General features: G+C 36.5%; 2 protein-coding genes across 2 annotated transcripts; both read right to left on the bottom strand.

Moving 5' to 3' along the window:
- Positions 1-1,237: 1,237 nt before the first annotated feature.
- LOC127121617 (protein MAIN-LIKE 2-like) lies at positions 1,238-2,158 on the bottom strand. The gene is made up of 2 exons (XM_051052076.1): positions 2,034-2,158; positions 1,238-1,932 (listed from the first exon to the last, which is right to left on the bottom strand). The coding sequence occupies exons 1-2, from the start codon at positions 2,091-2,093 to the stop codon at positions 1,519-1,521; spliced, it is 474 nt and encodes a 157-aa protein (XP_050908033.1). The 5' UTR covers positions 2,094-2,158; the 3' UTR covers positions 1,238-1,518.
- Positions 2,159-10,910: 8,752 nt separating this feature from the next.
- LOC127121624 (uncharacterized) lies at positions 10,911-19,319 on the bottom strand. The gene is made up of 14 exons (XM_051052082.1): positions 19,190-19,319; positions 13,931-14,012; positions 13,539-13,844; positions 13,331-13,447; positions 12,890-13,195; positions 12,539-12,796; positions 12,378-12,449; positions 12,050-12,297; positions 11,770-11,958; positions 11,569-11,679; positions 11,403-11,484; positions 11,219-11,314; positions 11,020-11,119; positions 10,911-10,926 (listed from the first exon to the last, which is right to left on the bottom strand). The coding sequence occupies exons 6-13, from the start codon at positions 12,749-12,751 to the stop codon at positions 11,021-11,023; spliced, it is 1,110 nt and encodes a 369-aa protein (XP_050908039.1). The 5' UTR covers positions 12,752-12,796; positions 12,890-13,195; positions 13,331-13,447; positions 13,539-13,844; positions 13,931-14,012; positions 19,190-19,319; the 3' UTR covers positions 10,911-10,926; position 11,020.
- Positions 19,320-20,146: the final 827 nt, after the last annotated feature.

Raw genomic sequence — 20,146 nt, forward strand, 5'->3', positions numbered from 1 at the left:
CACTTCAAACTACAGGAGAATGCATGTTGAGGTAGTCAGACAAGTCGGCATAGTCTTCAGTATGCATCGATGGTGTACCGCCGTAGCTGAGCTCATGACCCATGCTAGAGAAGTTGTGTTGTGGTTGACTCATTGATGGGCGACCGGGACGGTTGAAGGGAGACATGGGTGTGAACGATGCGTCGAGTAAAGGTTGGAAATGTTGTTGGGGTGTTTGGTAGAGATAGGGTTGTTGGATGTTTTGGTTTTGTGAGGTTTGGGCTTCTTGGCTATGGTAGGAGGAGGGGCGGTTGGTGTTGAATGATCGTTGTGTGTTCTGGCTTAGGCGACTTTGGTAGGGTGATGGGGTGGGTGCAAAGCGATGTTGAGTCTCAGGTTGATGGTCAATTTGTTGGTGGTGGTATGGGGTATGCTCTTGGTATTGGGGTTGGGTGTATGGTATGTTTTGGTTGTATGTTTGTGTGTTGGTTGAACGGAACGTTTGGCGGACAGGGGGTTGTGTATATCCGGTCTGACACTGTTGTTAGGGGTTTGATGTTGAGGTGTCAGGTGTGTAAGTCATCTGACGTGGGTCGTACAAATACATATTCTCGGCGATGAACTAAAAACCAACCGATCTGTACCAAGCCATATAAGTATGACTTGGTTTTTCTTCAGTTGGCATGACTGCGTCAGTTAACACATGGTCATGACGGTGCTTCCATTTGCGACACTCCGATCTTGCGAAGCTTTGCCATGGATTGAAGTTTCATTGGTCGTTAACTTTGCGCAAATGCCATTCTCCTAGGCTAGTTGGGGGATCTGTGATGTTTTGGGGCATACCGAACTGCAACTTCACACGATCACTGTTGTGCATCTCCACAGTTGTGAACTGTATTATCGGTGTGCATGCAGTCCATACGACCGCGTCTTCAGCGTTGACCTGATGGTCATGATCCAAATTAAGGTATGGATGCCAAATGAACTGAAATGTGAAAGAAGATAGGATTATAATCTAGGTAGAAGAAGTTAACAAAATATAATGAAATTATTAAGTTATTTTCCTTACGTCTGTCGGTCGAAGGTGATCCAACAGGTTGCGATACTGAGTAATACAGTGTCTTGGACATCTGTTGTAACTCATACCACGTGCAGACCATCTACACGAAAAAGTCAAAAAATATTTGTTAGAGATAATAATCTTTAAAGAAGTAAGTAAAGATATAGCAATTTAAATAACTTACTTTTGTGCATACGGAAATGTGAAAGGGTTGTTGTTGACGAGTGTTAGGGACGGTAGTCTTGACCAACCCCATAATTGTAGCAAAATAGCACATCCAGAAAATGTAGATTTGTCTTTGTGTGAGTTTTTGCACAAGGAGCTATAGAGATAGGCTAGACAAGCAGATCCCCAACTGTAACTTCCTATTCTATCTACATGTCTAAGTAAAGGTAAATATATAATATGCATGCTAGAACCACTACCTTCGGGAAATAAAAACGAGCCAATTAACAGCATAATGTAACACCTAGTTTTTATTATTCGAGCATCTTCGTAGAATGCTCATCTAAGTATAAACTATTATAGTACGACTTAAGGCGTGAAACTAGTATACCTTGACCTCTGGCATTATCATCTAACAAATCAGTCTCCAAGAGATCCATGCAAATTGAATTTGCATAGTTGGTTTTACCATTAACAACCTTACCTTCAATGGGCAGTCCCAAAAGCATGTAGACGTCTTCTAACGTCATAATACACTCACTGATTGGGAACCAAAATGTGTGTGTCTCTGGTCTCCATCTTTCACATAAAGCTAGAATGAATTTGTTATCTACAGACCAAGACAAAATCTTGCTTATATGACCAAAGCCGGCGAGTTCAACATAAGGTTGAACCATCGGGTCCATATGGACATATTCGTGGACCCGAGTCCGGAACCTTGATACATCCTATAAAAGAAAGAACAAAAAACTTGACTAAGTTGGTATGTTAAAATAAAAGGGGGTTGGTGAAGATGAAAGATAAAAAGTTAACAAAAGAAAAAACTTACATATGTTGCGATGTTTGCAACCGTTCCTCTATGTGATTCGCCCATTGTGAGGATAGACATTTTGTCGGGGGGTTGGTGTAGATGAAACTACAAGAACTTGTTGTAGATGAAATTGTAGAAGAAGTATTGTAGAAGAAGTAGTGAGAGTGATGGTGTGAAAGAAGTGTTGATGGAGTGGATGTATTTATAGGCAAATGGATGGGAGCATGAAAAGTTGTGCTTGCATGGTGTCTCCAATTGAACTGGAGACCATGTACAACCTTTAAGAGGGGTCGCCATTCAAATTGGCGCCTCCATAGGGACATGCATGCAAGACCTGGGTTTGATTTCTTGGTTTCGAGGTCTGAATGCATGCTTTGACAAGGTGTCTCCACTTGAATTGGCGCCCATGTGCAAGGAATGAGTGGGGGTGCTAATTCATTTGGAGTGTGTGTCTGCATGTCTGACACGTGGCTGTCCTCTCTCTTGCATGCTGAACATGTCACTTCTTAGTAGCTTGCATGGTTGACACATCATTTCGGAGTAGCTTGCATGTGCGACACGTCACTTGGGAGTAGCTTGCATGTGCGACACGTCACTTCGAACTAGCTAGCATGTGAGACACTTCACTCCTTTATTTAAGTGTCTTACTATCAACATCCAAGACACTTCACTCACATTCATCTGCAGTAAGAAAATAGTTTTCATCTGCACAATGCAATCTTCATCATTATACTGTGTCAATGTTCACTGCAACGGTGAAACATAAGAGTCTGAGCTATATGGTTTTTATTTTCGAAACACTAATACCATTAGACTCACGATCAAGAGAAACACAACCTTCTTGCATTTGAAAAAAAGAATACAATCATGTATAGGAACGGGTATTGTGTCAAAGATCACGTATCAAAGTCCTATATTTTTTTAGAATAGTCAATGCAAGTTTTTCCCCCTTAAGGTACGAGACGATGAAGATGTTGAATACATGTTTGCTAGTCATGAACATTCAGGCTGCAACTATATTGAGTTGCACATTACTCTTCAACCATGTATACCATCTCAACAATCTCAAATAACCAGTCAGGATGAATCTAGTGAATTTGATCCACAATGGTCAGATGACGTCAACCTAGAAGTAGAAGCAGAAGTGGACATTGTTGATGAAGAAGAATAGGAGACCGAGATACAGGTTGATCACATGCTGAACAACGACATTGAAGATAATGATCAACCACCACCAATACCTCCTACTCATGTCTACAATCCGCCTCAACATATGACAAATATGGATCTACACGACGATGAAACATCCAACTGTGTTTTCTATAATCCGTATCCGAGATCAGAAGGCAAATTAAAGGTGGGAGACATGTTTCGTACCAAAGAAGAATGTGTTCTGGCTATCAAAAAATTCCACATGAACAACTTTGTTGATTTTACAGTGAAACACACTGATTCTAGAAGGTATGTTATCGAATGTCATAACATGTTATGTAAGTTTCGTTTGGCCGCGTCTTACAAAAAGAAAAATGACTCTTGGGAAATCGCTTCAATAGACCCACCTCACAGTTGCATTGCAACTAACGTTGGACAAGATCACCGCAAACTAAGCGCAGCGTTGATATGTCAAGACATTCTGCCGTTGGTTAATAAAAGCCCATCCGTGAAGGTGAGTATAATTATATCCCATATCAGAACAACATATGATTATACTCCATCTTACAAGAAAGCTTGGATTGCGAGGACAAAGGCTGTTGAACAAGTTTTCAGCAACTGGGAGGATTCATACAAGGAATTGCCATGGTTTTTATGGGCACTAAAAACATATGTCCCAGGAACTGTGGCAATTATGAAGACATTGCCAGCGGTGATGCCAGAAGGAACCTGTGCTACAGGTAATAGAATCTTTCACCGTCTCTTTTGGGCATTTGACCCGTGCATCAAAGGTTTCACATTCTGCAAACCTATTATTCAAATTGATGGCACTTGGTTATACGGCAAATACAAGGGTACTTTGCTCATGGCGGTTGCACAAGACGGCAAAAACAATGTCTTTCCCATTTCCTTTGTTCTTGTTGAAGGTGAAACGGCTGGTGGATGGGGTTGCTTTCTTCGACATCTCAAAACACATGTGGCTCCACAAGCCAATCTCTGTTTGATTTCTGATAGACATGCTGCCATTAAGAGTGCCTACAACAACCATGACAAAGGATGGCATGATCCTCCTTCTACCCATGTATATTGCATCAGACACATTGCACAAAACTTCATGCGTGCTATAAAAGATAAGAATCTTCGCAAGAAGGTGGTGAATGTTGGGTATGCTCTAACTCAGCCGTCATTTCAATATTATCGTGATGAAATTAGACTGTCTAATGAAGACGCAGGGAGATGGCTAAATAACATACCAGTAGAGCAGTGGACAAGGGCATTTGACGGAGGTTGTCGATGGGGCCACATGAAAACAAACCTTGTGGAATGCATGAATGGGGTATTCAAAAGAATTCAAAATCTGCCGATAACCGCCTTGGTAAGATCGACCTATTATAGGTTAGCTTCTACGTTCGCAACCAGAGGTGAAAGATGGAGTGCAGTGTTAATGTTCGGGAAAGTATTCAGTGAGTGTTGCATGAAGGTCATGAAAGAGGAGAACATCAAAGCTAGCACACACGCTGTAACAGACTTTGACCGTCATAGGCAAAATTTCAGCATCCAGGAAACAATGGATCACAACGAGGGGAGACCAAATTTAGCCTATGCTGTTAGACTAAACAGAAGTTGGTGCGATTGTGAAAAATTCCAGGCCTTCCGCATTCCTTGCTCCCATGTCATTGTAGCATGCGCTTATACTCGTCGAGACGCTTACAGCCATTTATCTGATGTGTACAAGACCATCACCGTCATGAATGTATATAATCAAAGCTTCTCGGTACTACCAATGGAGGAATAATGGCCTCCATATGAAGGCGATATAGTTTGGCACAACGACGAGATGCGTAGAAAGAAAAAAGGAAGGCCAAACAGCACACATATCAGGACAAAGATGGATTCCACATATAAAATGATAAGATTATGTAGTATCTGTCGTCAACCAGGATACAACAAGAACAGCTGTCCCAATCGAGGAGCATCATTTGGGTCTTAAGCTTTTTGTAACATTGTATTTCTATAACCTTCAATCATTATATATCATTAAGTTTTTGTTACAACAAGTTTCACAACAAACATTAGTACAAAATAAGCTATCGGAAAACATAAATATTTGTAACTTATTACAACAATCAAATTGATGTCATCTCGACCGAACATCATTTCACTAGCATCCTTATCAGTCTTCATTCGCACCCAACCAAAGATACTGTCGAGTCTCTCGATACTTCTAATTTTTTCCCTTATGGTATTTTCCCATCTAACCAACGAACCAACTCCCTCTTCAGTTGATCGAACGTAATGATGTTCCAGAACAGCATCAGCATCTGAGGTTTGTCTCTGGCATAAATCACCTTTCCGTATCAGCGACGAACACCAAAAATGATTGCCAAATGATTAATTGGGATGTGGAACAATGACTCACACAACGCATCTATTTATAACACAAAAATTGTATTTTACACTGAGGCGTCAATCCAATTGGCGCCTCCTCTCAAGGTGGGCGCCAATCCAATTGGCTAGGGCACCTGTCTAGCTAATCCAATTGGCGTCTGCATTCACTTTTTAAGAGGAGTCGCCAATTCAATTGATGACTCCTCCTAAAAGTGGGGTAGTTTGGGATTTTTTTTTTGAAACCAGGGGTATTTTGGGAATTTCCTTGAAAAAGTGGGTTATTTTTGTAAAAAAATCTCTATTTTTTCTATTATTTTAAAAATTGATTTTAGATAAATAAAACCAAAATAAATTAAACTATATATCTACTTATTTCTAATTACTTATATTAGTTATTTTAGCTAAAAATATATATATATATATATATATATATATATAGATATATATATATATAATATATATATATATATATATATATATATATATATATATATATATATATATATATATATATATATATATATATATATATATATATATATATATATATATATATATATATATTATATATATATATATATATATGAATAAAAGTCAGGCGCGAAAATGTCAGGAAAAATAAAATGAGTGCACCAAAATGATTAGCGCGAAATAAACTTCTAGAAAACAGACAGATTACTTTATCAAATTTTGAAATAAAATATACTCGGTTGAAAAAGTTTAGGCTGGTTAAAATGCGATCGAAAAAGTAGTCGAAAAAGTAAATCGAGACACGCGAGGTTAAACTACGTGAAATGTAGGTTAAGAATATTGACGCTACAAGCTCGATTTTGAAATTCTCCGCCCACTAATTTGACATACGTTAAATGATTCAACCGATCTTTCTATAGATCCGAAAAATTATTCTAGTTTACATTTTAGGCATTATGCAGAACGAAATGCATGTTGCGATTAGTAGAGAATTGAGATGTCTTGTGAATGCATTGATTTATTAATTGAGGAATTGTGAACAGATAATCAGAGGCAAAGGAATCGCTCTTGGACCATTTGCCTCTAATTATAAATTACAATCAAAACCCTACAAATATTCAGATGATAATAGTACTCTTAATTGTCACCCTCTGGACCTCTGGAACATGGTGCAATGGAATGGAGATGCACTGAGATTAAGAAGACAATCATTTTGACTTCTTAATCAAAAGATGACTAAATGAACATCACCATGACCAGATAAAATGCCAGAACTCCTGACTTTTCATCTAGACCCTGATGAATGCTTTTGACTGATGGGATGCATGATCAAATGAAACGTTTACGCTATTTTGATGCAAGTGAAGAAAACTCGAGATAAAATTTAGGGTATGATAATGATCATCGAGAAAATAAGTTTTGGAAAGGTTATCGTCTAGGTATGGTTGTGTGGCCCGAAATTTTTTTATCGAGCTCCATGGTGGGCGCCATATGTTCATGCAAGAACATCATTTGATAACCACCTTGTTGCTAGCCATGCGAGGTTACAAGATGTGAAGAAGATGTCCATTATCTATCTTATCTTAGTTTTGATGAAGACAAAAGCTTATCATAGAAGAGAGATCAAACAAGAAAATATTGGAATCAAATATCAAGATTGAATAAGCTTTGGAAATCAAAGGATTTGATCATGAAGATTAAAGCACAAAGGAAATTCATATGTATATGTGCTTTAGGTTCTCACAATATTTTCAACTAAACCATTATATGTTTCTTAAACATTCATGCATGATTGTCATTCAAAGCACAACTTTTAAAAGGCAAAATTTCAAGTTTTTAAGGGAGTAATTCAATTTACTCTTAGCATCAATCAATTGATGTGCTCTCTGTTTTAAAATCTGATTTTTGTAAATTATGGCGTCTTAAAACCGCCACAATATTGCTTTTTTTTTTTTCGAAACAACACACTGTTTCATAAACGGTGGCAGTTTAAAACCATCGCAAATTTACTGTTTCTGAAACATCAAACGGGTTCCTAAACTATGGCAATTTGAAACAACTGTAACTTACACAGTTTTTTAAAACAACATACTATTTTTAAAAATATGAACCATTGTGATTCCAAATCATTGCAAATGATCGTGAAACTTTTTCAAAATATTGCATCAAATCAAAGAGACATAGTGAGATGTATTTAAGTCAAAATACATCAGTTTTTTCAATAACCTCTTTCATTACAAAATTCACACACAATTTAAACAATTTTATAAGTGTTCATACATCATAAAATAATGAGATTTTGTGCATGAACTTTCATAGCATTGAATTTCATTCAAATTTATAACCAATTAAGGTTCATATATATATATATATATATATATATATATATATATATATATATATATATATATATATATATATATATATATATTTGAATTGTACATTGAAAGAGAAGATCATTTACATCTTGGAATTCAATTCTAGAAACAACTTTATTCATTTCAATACAAGTGTGTATATTACTTTTCATCATAGTGTGTTGGTGAAAGGTGTTTATAATTAGGAAGTGGTATACTTTTTATTTTGTGAAAAAGTCCTTTGAATCAGAGAGATTCAAAGTCCACCATAGGCTTAGTGTTTGTAAAATCAAAAAAAGAGATATGCTTCTTTGTTGTGTTAAAAGATTATAGGATAGGTATTGGTGTAAGGCTTAACAAATTAGAAAGGGATAATCAGATGTACATCTGTTTTGTCCTCGAGTAATCGGACGCAAGGTGTACATTAATTAAAATTCAGAATAAAAATGGATAATCAAATGTACATCCGAGTTGTCCTCAAGTAATCGGATGCAAGGTGTACACCTTGTTCAAGATCGATTACTCGTCATCTATACAAAAATAATAATTTAAAACTCAGATTTAAAAGAGGTAATTAGATGTATATTCGCTTTGTCCTCGATTAATCGTACACAAGTTGTATGTAACACCCCGATAAATGTGATAATTATTTAAATTAAGTTAATAGTATATTTATTAATTTAATTAAATAATTGGAATATTATTGGATTATTATTATTGGAATAATAAAGTTGGAATATATATAAAGAGTTCCATTTGGTAAAAAGGGTTTTTTTTTCACGTGAAAACCAGAGAAGCGACAGAAAAGTGGAAAAGGGCAAAAAGGAAGAGCAAGAGAACAAGGGTTGAAGAAGGGAAAAGCTTGAAGCTAAAGGATTTGCCGGATTAACTCAGGTAAGGGGGGTTTATCATCGTTTAATGGGTATTATGGGTTAACATGTAATGGGTAGTGATAAGCCATTGATTTGTCCCTAATTGGAATGATGAATGCTGTAAATTGGGAACTGATGGATGAACGAGATATGGGTTATAATGGGAGAAGATTCGTAAGAATTAGATGGAATAATGTTAGAATTTGTGAAATTGAATAGGGTATGATTCGTGTTAGATGATATGAATGAATATAGTGTAAAAATTGGACTGTGGGAGGTTGGATTTGGGAAACCTCGTAGCAGAGAAAACCCATAGCAGATCTGGAAATTCTGGTTCTGGTCATACGCGTATGGCACTAGGCAATACGCGTATGAGATGGCCTGGAGGGGGGGAAAACTGGCACTGATACGCGCCATACGCGTGTATTACGCGTATCCTGTGTTGGTACGCGTATGGGGTGAGGCCATACACGTATGGATGAGGAAGATGATGATTTTAACGTAGTTTTGTCTCTGTTGGTACGCGTATGAGGAAGTGGTACGCGTAGCATACGCGTATGGGACAGGCCAATACGCGTATGGGTTTGGCTAGAAAATGGGCCATACGCGTATGGGCATGAGGCATACGCGTATGGGCAGAATTGTGATTTTTCTGAGCTGTTGTTGTGCATATTTGGTCGTTTCAGCTGAGTAATGTAATTTAGCTGATGTATGCTATAGTAGGGACCATTTCCCGTTGTTTTGAGTAGTGTAGGTATTAGTAGAGTGTGCTAATACTGTGATTGATTATTTGACATGATGTGATTCTGGGATAAATATGCTGATGATGTATGATTGTATGCATAATGCTGTGAATGTATCTGTTATGTATGCAATTGTGAATGGACTGTTTATGGCTTAGAGTGTGAGCATATGTCCATCTTGGATTGTTGTTGTTGTTTGCATGCTAGGTGATTTAGCGTGCATAGTATGGCCTTTATGGTGGTAGCTAATTCCCATGGTGAGGAATTAGTGAGTGAATTATTATGGATTGTTGTTGATATTTGCATGCTAGGTGATTAGCGTGCATAGCATGGCCTTCAGGGTGGTAGCTAATTCCCATGGTGAGGAATTAGTGAGTGAGTCACTAAGTCTCAAATGAGTGGGACTAGTGAGCTTGGTAGCCGTATCTGGATTTGATCGGTGAGGTTGAACTATATGTTCACGAATAGTCGGTACCGCATGCATGGAGTCTCATTGCATAATGTATGTATGGCGTACACTATGCCAAACAAGGGATTAGACAGCGCTTTTTTTGACATTAGACAACGCTTAAAAGCGCTGGCTATACTGGCGCTGGTATAGGTCTTAGACAGCGCTTAATTTACTAAAAAAGCGCTGGCATAGGGGGGGTTTAGACAGCGCTTTTTCAGTAAAAGCGCTGTCTAAAACCCCCCTATGCCAGCGCTTTTTTAGTTAATTTCATGTTGAAATTAACTAAAAAAGCGCTGGCATAGGGGGGGTTTAGACAGCGCTTTTACTGAAAAAGCGCTGTCTAAACCCCCCCTATGCCAACGCTTTTATTAAAAAAGCGCTGGCATAGGTGGTTAATTCAACAAAATATAGTGTAAAAAAGCGCTGGCATAGGGTGGGCTATACCAGCGCTTTTACAGAAAAAGCGCTGGTATAGCCCACCCTATGCCAGCGCTTTTTTACACTATATTTGTTGAATTAACCACCTATGCCAGCGCTTTTTTGATAAAAGCGCTGTCTAAGGTCAAAATTAAAATGCCTTTACCAGCGCTTTTTGCCTAGAAGCGCTGTCTAAGACTCCAAATTTTGGAGGATCTTTTTATACGTTTTCACCACATTATTTAGCACCTGTAAATTGCAAATTTCAGCAGATTTTCATAAATTGGAGCTTGAATCCAATCTATATGCACCTTATAGTTCAACACATTGTAGTTCTATCTTCTGAATATGCACATATACTTGAAAATCTATATGCATTATAAACACATTATAGTTCAACACAATATACTTCTAATTTCAGCAGTTTTTTGAGTATTTATATATATACTTGAAAATGTTTGCCTTTACAAAAAATCTACACATTTCTAATAACCTCCAAAAATGCTAATCAAAATGTATTTCAACACATTCTAGTTCTATCTTCTAAATATGCTATATAACCTGAAACAACACCAAATAAAGATTGTAGTAAGCAAATGGAATTCACTCAAAGTTATTCAGATCACATTCAAAATTAAAGTAAGAGTTCAATACCTCACAAAACCTGTAGCTCGATAATGAATTGACACAATTCCTCTTTAATTTCATCCAACTGATCTTTTGAGTAATAAGCACATCTATATTCATCAAAGTACTACATAATAATATAACATAGTATGATTTAGTTAAATCTATTTAATTATGAGAAATATGTGTTAAATATGAAAATAACTCATAAGTTAGAAATCCATACATCAGATGGAATATCTGTTCGATCCATAAGAAGAGTTTCTTTCATAAACCTCAACGTGTAATATCCACAATCTATATTATTACGCTGTCGAGGACACTACACATGGAAAAACAATATGGATAAATATCCTAAGTTTTATCATGTGTCATCACTAATATAATCAAAATTGTGATAATTAATATACCTCCACTCTATTCCATGTAATGTTATTGGCTTTTCTCTTTGGTACTTGAATTTTTCTTTGTGCTCGAACAGTTTGTATAATGCTATAATGAAATATAAACGAATATTTAGAACAATTCACATAAATAAATAAGTATACACACGAATATTGGGTTATTTGCACTTACGTGTCAACTATCGTCTTCATAGCAGGGTATGTTGTCCAATCCTTGTGTAAAGAATCCAAATAATACACAATTTCTTTAAAAGGATTTATCGCGACCAACAACCAATGTCCACTGTAATAAAACAAATGTTAGATGGAAACTTTCTACACGACGTCAAAATATGAAAAATTATAACAGATGAATTTAGATTGAAGAACTAACCCGTCGCCGGTATTAAACGGTAAAAAGAACAACTTTTCTCTATCTGTGTCGGCCATAAAGCGCTCGACTACATACGTCCTGACTTCATCTGGTTTTCTTATCATTTCGGTTAAGTTCGTTTTCATGGGATTTAAGAATGAGAATCTTTGCTCCAACCCACGCGGACCCATCAATTTGTCATATAAATACCTTATATAAAAACATCATTAACATTTAGACTATTCATATGAAACGAGTAAATAACTTGTTCAAGAATTTAAACAAAGTAGATCGGATATACCTCATGTATGTGTTGATAACACCAACGCTTAATTGCGTATGATACAAAATTTGATCAAAATCCTCTTTACCCAATGGCTCGGCATACTCAAAACCAAAAATAGCTCCATCCATAGGTATTAAACGAACACATCCATCCGAAATATCTGTCGTTTCTAAATATGTATGGAGGCACGCTCTATACTTGGAAGGATTTTTCTTTTTAGCCCCGGTCCTCTTGGAAATTTCAGTCTTCTTAGCAACAGGAATCTAAATATCATATAATTAGTAAGGTGAAGTGTAAGATGACGAATTAACAGGAATCTAAATAGCATATAATTGTGATGTACCTCTTTTTGCGATGCAACTGACTCGATTTCCCGCGCAATCCCCTTATCTTTTGCTTTGGATTTTGTGGGAGTCTAATTAACATTAACATGTAAAAAATGTGTACGTAAAATGCGCGTAAAAAATTTGAATACCTAAAGGTTCATAATGGTTTTAAGCATACCTCATATCCTACGATAATGAGGTCTGTCGGCCATGCAACAAATGAACCTATGGCATCTCCCAATAAAGTTGCATCCGAAACATCGTCAGGATGTGGTAATAACGCATCCTTCTCCAAAGCAATATCAACCGAGACTTTCAAAGATCCAGTAGGGAGCGGTTTAGTGTGAAGTAATTCACCCAAATTGTTATGAACTTTCCCCTTGCCAACCATCCGATAAGCCGGTCTCGCTAAGTAGAGGTGACAAGGTGAAATGCCCTAAAACCAATAATAAATATGACATTTTAATGTGTATATATGACAATTAAATAAATTAAGCTAATTTAATTTCATAATAAGATATATAATTACCTCTGGAATAGTCGGTTGAAAATTACAATTGATACTATCTTTGTCACTAGTATCTTTAAAACCCGCTGCTCGATCTCTTTCTCTTTCCTTTCTTAATTCAAGAACTTCAGCTTTTAATGCTTCCAAAGTTTGCTGCAGTTCTTTATTGCTAGGAGTCTTTTGTTTTTTAATATTCAAGGATTTTTGAGTGATCCCAAATCCCTTGCCCCTCACCCGACCAGAATACTCGGGAACATCTAATGCTCGACTCAGTATGCTCCTGCAATCAGTGTCTTCATATGGAACTATAGATTGAGATAGAGTCTCCTGAAAATCATATGAACATACACACAATAGTAATGTTATTGTCTTAAGTAAGTGTCAAAGTCAAAGTGTTCGAAATTGGACGATTCAAAAGTGTCAAAGTCAAAGTGTTATTGTCTTAAATAATGTTATACTTACACATTTCTCAAATATTTGTTGAACGTCTTCTTTAATCTTTCCATCCTTACCGACACGGGCTTCCTTCCACAAAACATGTGCCGGAAGAGATGTTTCAGAACTATTCTCCTTTGTTAACTACACATTAAGCATAATATGATCAAATATAACTCATGACAAAATATGATCAAATATAACAAGTATATCAATGCAATTTATAGATACTTACTATAGACTGCTCTAAGCGTCCATATCCAACACGCCCTTTTCTATAGGGATACGCCGGACTTGATGCTCTTTGCCGGTTTGTTTCACTTACACTCTTAAATTCTTGGGTTTTTCGTTTGGATTTAAACGTTTCCCATTCTTTAGGTGAAATCAAACTTGCATATTTAGATGGAAGCTCTGCATCAACAAAAGTACCTTCCGTATCCCTAAGAAAGGTGGTTGATAAAAAGGTTCTAAACCCTCTTAGTAACTTTCCGGCCAATTTGAGACAATGATCTCTTCTGTTTTCTTCGATGTCGAAACACCTCTACGAAAAACATACACACATTGCGTTAGTACAATTAATTTAAAGACATAATCGTCATTAAAAACAAATAACATCACATATGGTACCTTTATCTCACTCCATATTTTGTCTTTAGCTTCGTTCAATTGTTTATTTCTCCAATTATCACAAGTAATTGGAACTTCATTCCTTACCAATGCACCAATAAAACTTGTCAATGTTGAACCGTTAGGCTCAATTAGTTGTCCACCTTCGTTCCAATGCACTTTTATTAAAACGCCTCGATCTCTATCTCGAATAACTTTCTTCACAACCGTTATTCCACGTTTAATTTCCCTTTCCGCACCACCAACGGTCTCATCACCATGTGGGTGATCCTCGTTACTAGCCATCTGTAATAAAGAAAAACATAAACACAATATTAAGCAAATATGAATACAAATCAAGTAAGTGTCAAAGTCAAAGTGTATTGAATTGGACGAAAATTACATGGTAGCCTACAAACGGGCCAAAGGACTCAAAAATGAACTCGATTCGTCCAAATTCCGAGTGGAAGCATGTTTTTTGTAACAGTACAGCAACAGTAAAATCAGGGAAAAAGTTGTCCGAATCGAAAAACAAAGTATACCATTGGCTCCGGAATCGTGGAGAAAGTCTATTTTCATTAATCACATGCATTAAAACTCATCACGATTCAAAAATATAAAGAAATCATGCATTATCAGATATAACTTATAATCAAAGCAATTGAAAACAAAAGAATAAAGAAACCATGGATAATTTACCTAAGTCACTAACATCTCTTTCTTTTCTTTGTTGGAATATTAATCACTTGTTTCTTAGCAATGCGTACGGATGAATTGATCCAAATTCCCTCATTATGATCGTTTCTTATATATGACTCATCCGGTATAAGATCATCAACTTCATCATTTCTATTCAACTCATTCCGTCTAATGCATGACTCATTCTCAACATCAATATCACATTGATCGACACCGCTATCATCAGTGACTTTGTTAGAGAAAAGCACTATAGACCATTTTGTACTCTTCGGGTCATTCACATAGAACACTTGTTTAGCTTGAGATGCTAGAATAAAAGGTTCATCTTTGTACCCCACCCTAGTAAGATCAACTTGCAAAAATCCAGACTTATCCATTCGTATGCCACTACTATTCACCCACTTGCAACCAAAGATGGGAATCTGAAACTTCTCGTAATCAAACACCCAAATGTGCTCAATAACTCCAAAATATGACAAATTTGCATATTTGGGGTTTAAGTCCTTCATACTTGATATATGCATTGCTTCAGCTAGCACGGTGACACCACTATTTTGCATAGTACTCTTATCATCTTGTTCTTTGGTATAAAATGTGTATCCATTAATTGAATATGCGCTATGAGAAAACACATGCAAACTTGGACCATATGCCAAACATCTCAACCTTTCTGTTACCGAAGAAGGATCTGAAGAGCGCTTCAAATAAATATGATCCTTCAACCATTGTATGAAACTTTGATTGTGCTCTATAACTATCCAATTTTCATTTCTGTTCGGATTTAACCTTCGGAGTACATCCTTGTGCATTTCAACATATGGCTCAACCTCATTATTATTGTGCAGAACATACAAATGAACTTGATCCCGTTCATCCCTTGATATTGTCACAATTTTATTCCCAATTAATTTTTTACCTTCCATTTTGTCGAAAATCTGAGCTCTGGGGAGTCCAATCGATTGAACGTTAGACAAATATTCAGTACAAAACTCAACAGCTTCTTCAACAATGTATCGTTCAACAATACAACCCTCTGGTCGACTTCGGGATTTCACGTACCCTTTTAATATTTTCATATACCGTTCAGCAGGGTACATCCATCTCATATAAGCTGGTCCACACAACTGTGTCTCTTTCACAAGATGAACAACTAAATGAACCATTATGTCAAAAAAAGACGGAGGAAAATACATTTCAAGCTCACACAAGGTAATTACAATCTCTTTTTGTAGTGTTGGTAAGATCTCGGGATCGATCACCTTACTACAAATTGACCTAAAGAAAAAACACAATTTAGTTATGGCACTTCTTACTTTTTCTGGCAAAATAGAACGTATACCTATCGGTAGAAAATGTTCCATTATAACATGGCAATCATGTGTCTTCAAATTCTTCAACTTGAGGTCTTTCATAGAAACAAGTCTTCTGATATCAGATGAGTAACCTTCTGGAACCTTAACTTCACTCAGAGACTTACACAAAATTTTTTTCTCCTTTCTAGATAAAGTAAAAGCGGCAGGTGGTAGATATGTTCGTCTTCCTTTCTTCACGGGTGCTAATTCAGTTCTCATTCCCATTTTTAACATGTCCTGCCTTGCTTTAAGGCCATCCTTAGACTTGCCTTTTATATTGAGTAATGTACCGATAACACTTTCAAATACGTTTTTTTCAATATGCATAACATCGAGAAAATGTCTCACGTACAAAGACTTCCAATATGGCAATTCAAAAAATATCGACCTTTTCTTCCACCCACCTTTCACAATCTTATGTGCAAAAGGCTTGCCAAACTCAGTACGCACATCTTTCACCTTTTCAAAAACTTGTTCACCTGACAATGCGGGTGGAGCTCTACGATGTTCGGTGTCTCCATTGAATGCTTTTCTCCACCCACGGTAGTGATGTTTAGAATGTAAGAATCTACGATGACCGAGAAACACATTCTTCTGGCAAAGTTCCAATCGAATCGTATCGGTTCCGTCTTCACAAACAGGACACGCACGTTGACCTTTAATGCTATACCCAGATAGATTCTCGTATGCTGGAAAATCATTAATTGTGCCAAACAACATCGCCCTCAAATTGAAACTTTCTTTCCTATATCCATCATAAACCTCCACACCGTTCTCCCACAAAATCTTTAAATCTTCGATCAGAGGTGTCAAGTATACGTCTATGTCATTCCCTGGTTGTTTAGGCCCAGAGATTAACATAGATAACATCATGTACTTACGCTTCATACATAGCCACGGAGGTAGGTTATAAATCATAAGAATCACAGGCCATGTGGTATGTGAGATACTTTGAAGACCATGTGGGTTCATTCCATCAGTAGATAATGCCAATCGAAGGTTTCTTGCTTCTGATCCAAACTCAGGATAATCATTATCAATCTTCGACCACTATGGTGAATCAGCCGGATGCCGATACTTTCCATCAATAATTCTTTCATCTGCATGCCAAGTAAGATGTCTTGCATCGGTTTCACTACGAAACATGCGCCTAAATCTCGGAATTATCGGAAAATACCATAAGACTTTTGCGGGAGATAATCTTTTCTTATATCGAGACAAACCGCATTTAGGGCACTCAGTTAACATTGCATATTCGTTACGAAACAAAATGCAATCGTTAGGACAAGCATGTATCTTATCATAGCTCATGCCAATAGAGCACAACATTTTTTTTGCCTCATAGGTTCGATTAGGAAGAACATTATCATCCGGTAGCATTTCTCTCATAAGGGCCAACAACTCTGTGAAACTTTTATCCGACCATCCATTGCCCGCCTTTAAGTTGTACAACTTTAATACCGCAGAAAGTCTTGAGAATTTAGTGCAACCTTTGTACAACGGTTTCTCTGCATCGCTTACCATCCTCTCAAACATTTCAGAACAATCATGAAGATCTTCATCCAGTGCTTCTACAATCTCTTCAACTCGATCACAATCGTATGTTTCCGTGTCTTTGTCGTATGAAGCATAGGTCGTATTACTTTTCTCCCTCTGTTCAACATTCTCGTTAATTTTCTCACCATGAAATATCCAACACGTATAACTTCGATCAATTCCACGCATCAGTAAATGCGATTTCAATCCATCTGCGTCAACCCGACCCATATAACAACAACCCAAGCAAGGACATTTCATTCGACTGGGGTCTTTGACATGTTCAACAGCAAACTTAACGAATTCCAATACCCCATTCTCGTACTCTTTCGACAATCGATCGGCAGACATCCATTTTTTATCCATGGTTTTCCTAAATTATTCACGCAACTATTTCAAAACAACATAAAAGAAGAATTTCCTAAGATAAACACTTTCGCGTCACAAAAAGAAGATTATTACAAACTAATAAATTTATATATATATATATATATATATATATATATATATATATATATATATATATATATATATATATAATATATATATATATATATATATCTATTCTTCTACTAACTATGAAGTGAAGTAACTATAACTATGTTGTAGTTATGCTATTAAAATCATGACAATTTGGATATTTATTATGATTGAATGTCAAATGATTGGAAATAATTTAGAGGACTAACACCCTATATGAATAAACAACTTATTTCCGCGTTTATCATATAATTGCTTATATTATAAGTCATTTCTATGAAAAAAAGAAGAAGAGGCAATAAGTTACTACCTTTTAATTGTGGATGTCAACAAAGCTTGTTAGCAATAGTCCTCAATTGAGTCCTAAGGAAATGAACACCCTATAAAATAAACAACAGCTTATTAGACATTAAACAGATCAAGCAATGTATCAATCAGTCAGTAAAGTAATCAACTAAAGTACAAGCAATTCAAGTAGGGTAATATGTCAATCCAAAACTAGTTCAGCATTGTCAAAAACCAATTTAATACCAATCCAACTTAGCAAAATATTTTCCAAACCAGTCCAACACATTCAAGCAAATAACAAGTGTAGTTCAAATGTGCAATATAGTTCAGCAGTCCAACATAATTCAAGTTTAATCAGTTCAGTTTCATGGCATCAGAAAAAAAACAATTCAACAAGGTAAAATCACAAGCCAAGTCAATGCAGTTCCATTCAATTAACTTTGACTCACATCATTCCCATTCTAACAAGCTAGCCTTTCTTTAACTGTCTAACAGCTGACCTGCATTTTCTAAACTTGCATTTCAGTTTTTCATTCTAACACTAACCACACTAATTAACTATTTCATTAACACTAACACCATCTCCCTTTAACAGTTCTATCTAATCCTATCCAACTTACACGCCAATGCTAACAATCACATTTAACACTTGCTACAATTCATCATCAGTATAATAGAAACCTAATGGAAGCTAACACAAACCATCTCCCTTTGACATGGTGATTAATATCAAAAATATATACATTTGTTAACATACCACAAAAGAATCAACTGCCCTAACACACAAAAGAATCAACTGCCCTAACACAAGAGAATCAACTGCCCTAACACATGAACCACAAAAGAATCAACCCAGAAGCAAACCTTTATCACTAATAAACTGCCCTAAATAAAGAAAGATGAAACGAACAGAAAATGCACTTACAAAAATGTAAACGGTGATGAACGAAGTGAGTGATGAACGCAGGAATCAAGAATGGAGGTTTTGGGAGAAGCAGTGATGATGAACGCAACGAGTATGAACGCAGTGAGAAGAAGGTTGTGGGAGCGAGGGAAACAAAATGGGTCTTAACGTACTGAATGAATTCATATATTATAATTTACTAAAAAAAAAATTTGGTAAATAAGGCCTTAGACAGCGCTTTTATGAAAAGCGCTGGCTAAGCTCACAAATTAAAATGGCCTTAGACAGCGCTTTGAAGGAAAGCGCTGGCACTGGAGGGGTCAATAGCAGCGCTTCTAAAAGCGCTGTATAAGGTAGGCCTTATACAGCGCTTTTTTTAAAAATTTAAAAGGCCTTAGACAGCGCTTTTGGGAGAAGCGCTGTATAAGGTGACCTTGTCAAAAGCGCTGTATAAGGTAGGCCTTATACAGCGCTTTTGTTGTGATTAATTTAAATAATTTTAAGGCCTTATACAGCGCTTCTCCCAAAAGCGCTGTCTAAGGTGACCTTCTAAAAAGCGCTGTATAAGGTAGGCCTTAGACAGCGCTTTTGTTGTGATTAATTTAAATAATTTTAAGGCCTTAGACAGCGCTTTTGGGAGAAGCGCTGTATAAGGTGGACCTTCTCAAAAGCGCTGTCTAAGGTAGGCCATTTAGCAGCGCTTTTAAAAAGCGCTGTCTAAGACCATCCATTTAGCAGCGCTTTAAGCCATCTACGTATTCAGTTTCCTTATTTTTATTTTTTTTTACCGTGTAGCAGCGCTTTTGGAGAAAAGCGCTGTCTAAGGGGCGCTGCCAAAAACCTGTTTTGGCGTAGTGGTATAATATGAATGGATATATTCCAATATTATACGTGTTATTTTGTGTTGGTTTTGAGTATGATTATGATTATGAGTTGATGTTGCCGTTGCTGAATGTGTGATCTGATTAGGGTGATGAT

Source organism: Lathyrus oleraceus, chromosome 1 (genome assembly GCF_024323335.1).
Source record: "Lathyrus oleraceus cultivar Zhongwan6 chromosome 1, CAAS_Psat_ZW6_1.0, whole genome shotgun sequence".
Lineage (NCBI taxonomy): Eukaryota > Viridiplantae > Streptophyta > Magnoliopsida > Fabales > Fabaceae > Lathyrus > Lathyrus oleraceus.

Coding starts and splice junctions, on each gene's coding strand:
- LOC127121624 (XM_051052082.1), bottom strand. CDS start 12,751: ATGGTTGGCAAGGGGAAAGTTCATAACAATTTGGGTGAATTACTTCAC. Junction 12,298..12,377: donor CAGTTGCATCGCAAAAAGAG/GTACATCACAAT, acceptor TATGATATTTAG/ATTCCTGTTGCTAAGAAGAC. Junction 11,120..11,218: donor GAACAGATATTCCATCTGAT/GTATGGATTTCT, acceptor ATTATTATGTAG/TACTTTGATGAATATAGATG.
- LOC127121617 (XM_051052076.1), bottom strand. CDS start 2,093: ATGTCTATCCTCACAATGGGCGAATCACATAGAGGAACGGTTGCAAAC. Junction 1,933..2,033: donor TTGCAAACATCGCAACATAT/GTAAGTTTTTTC, acceptor TTTCTTTTATAG/GATGTATCAAGGTTCCGGAC.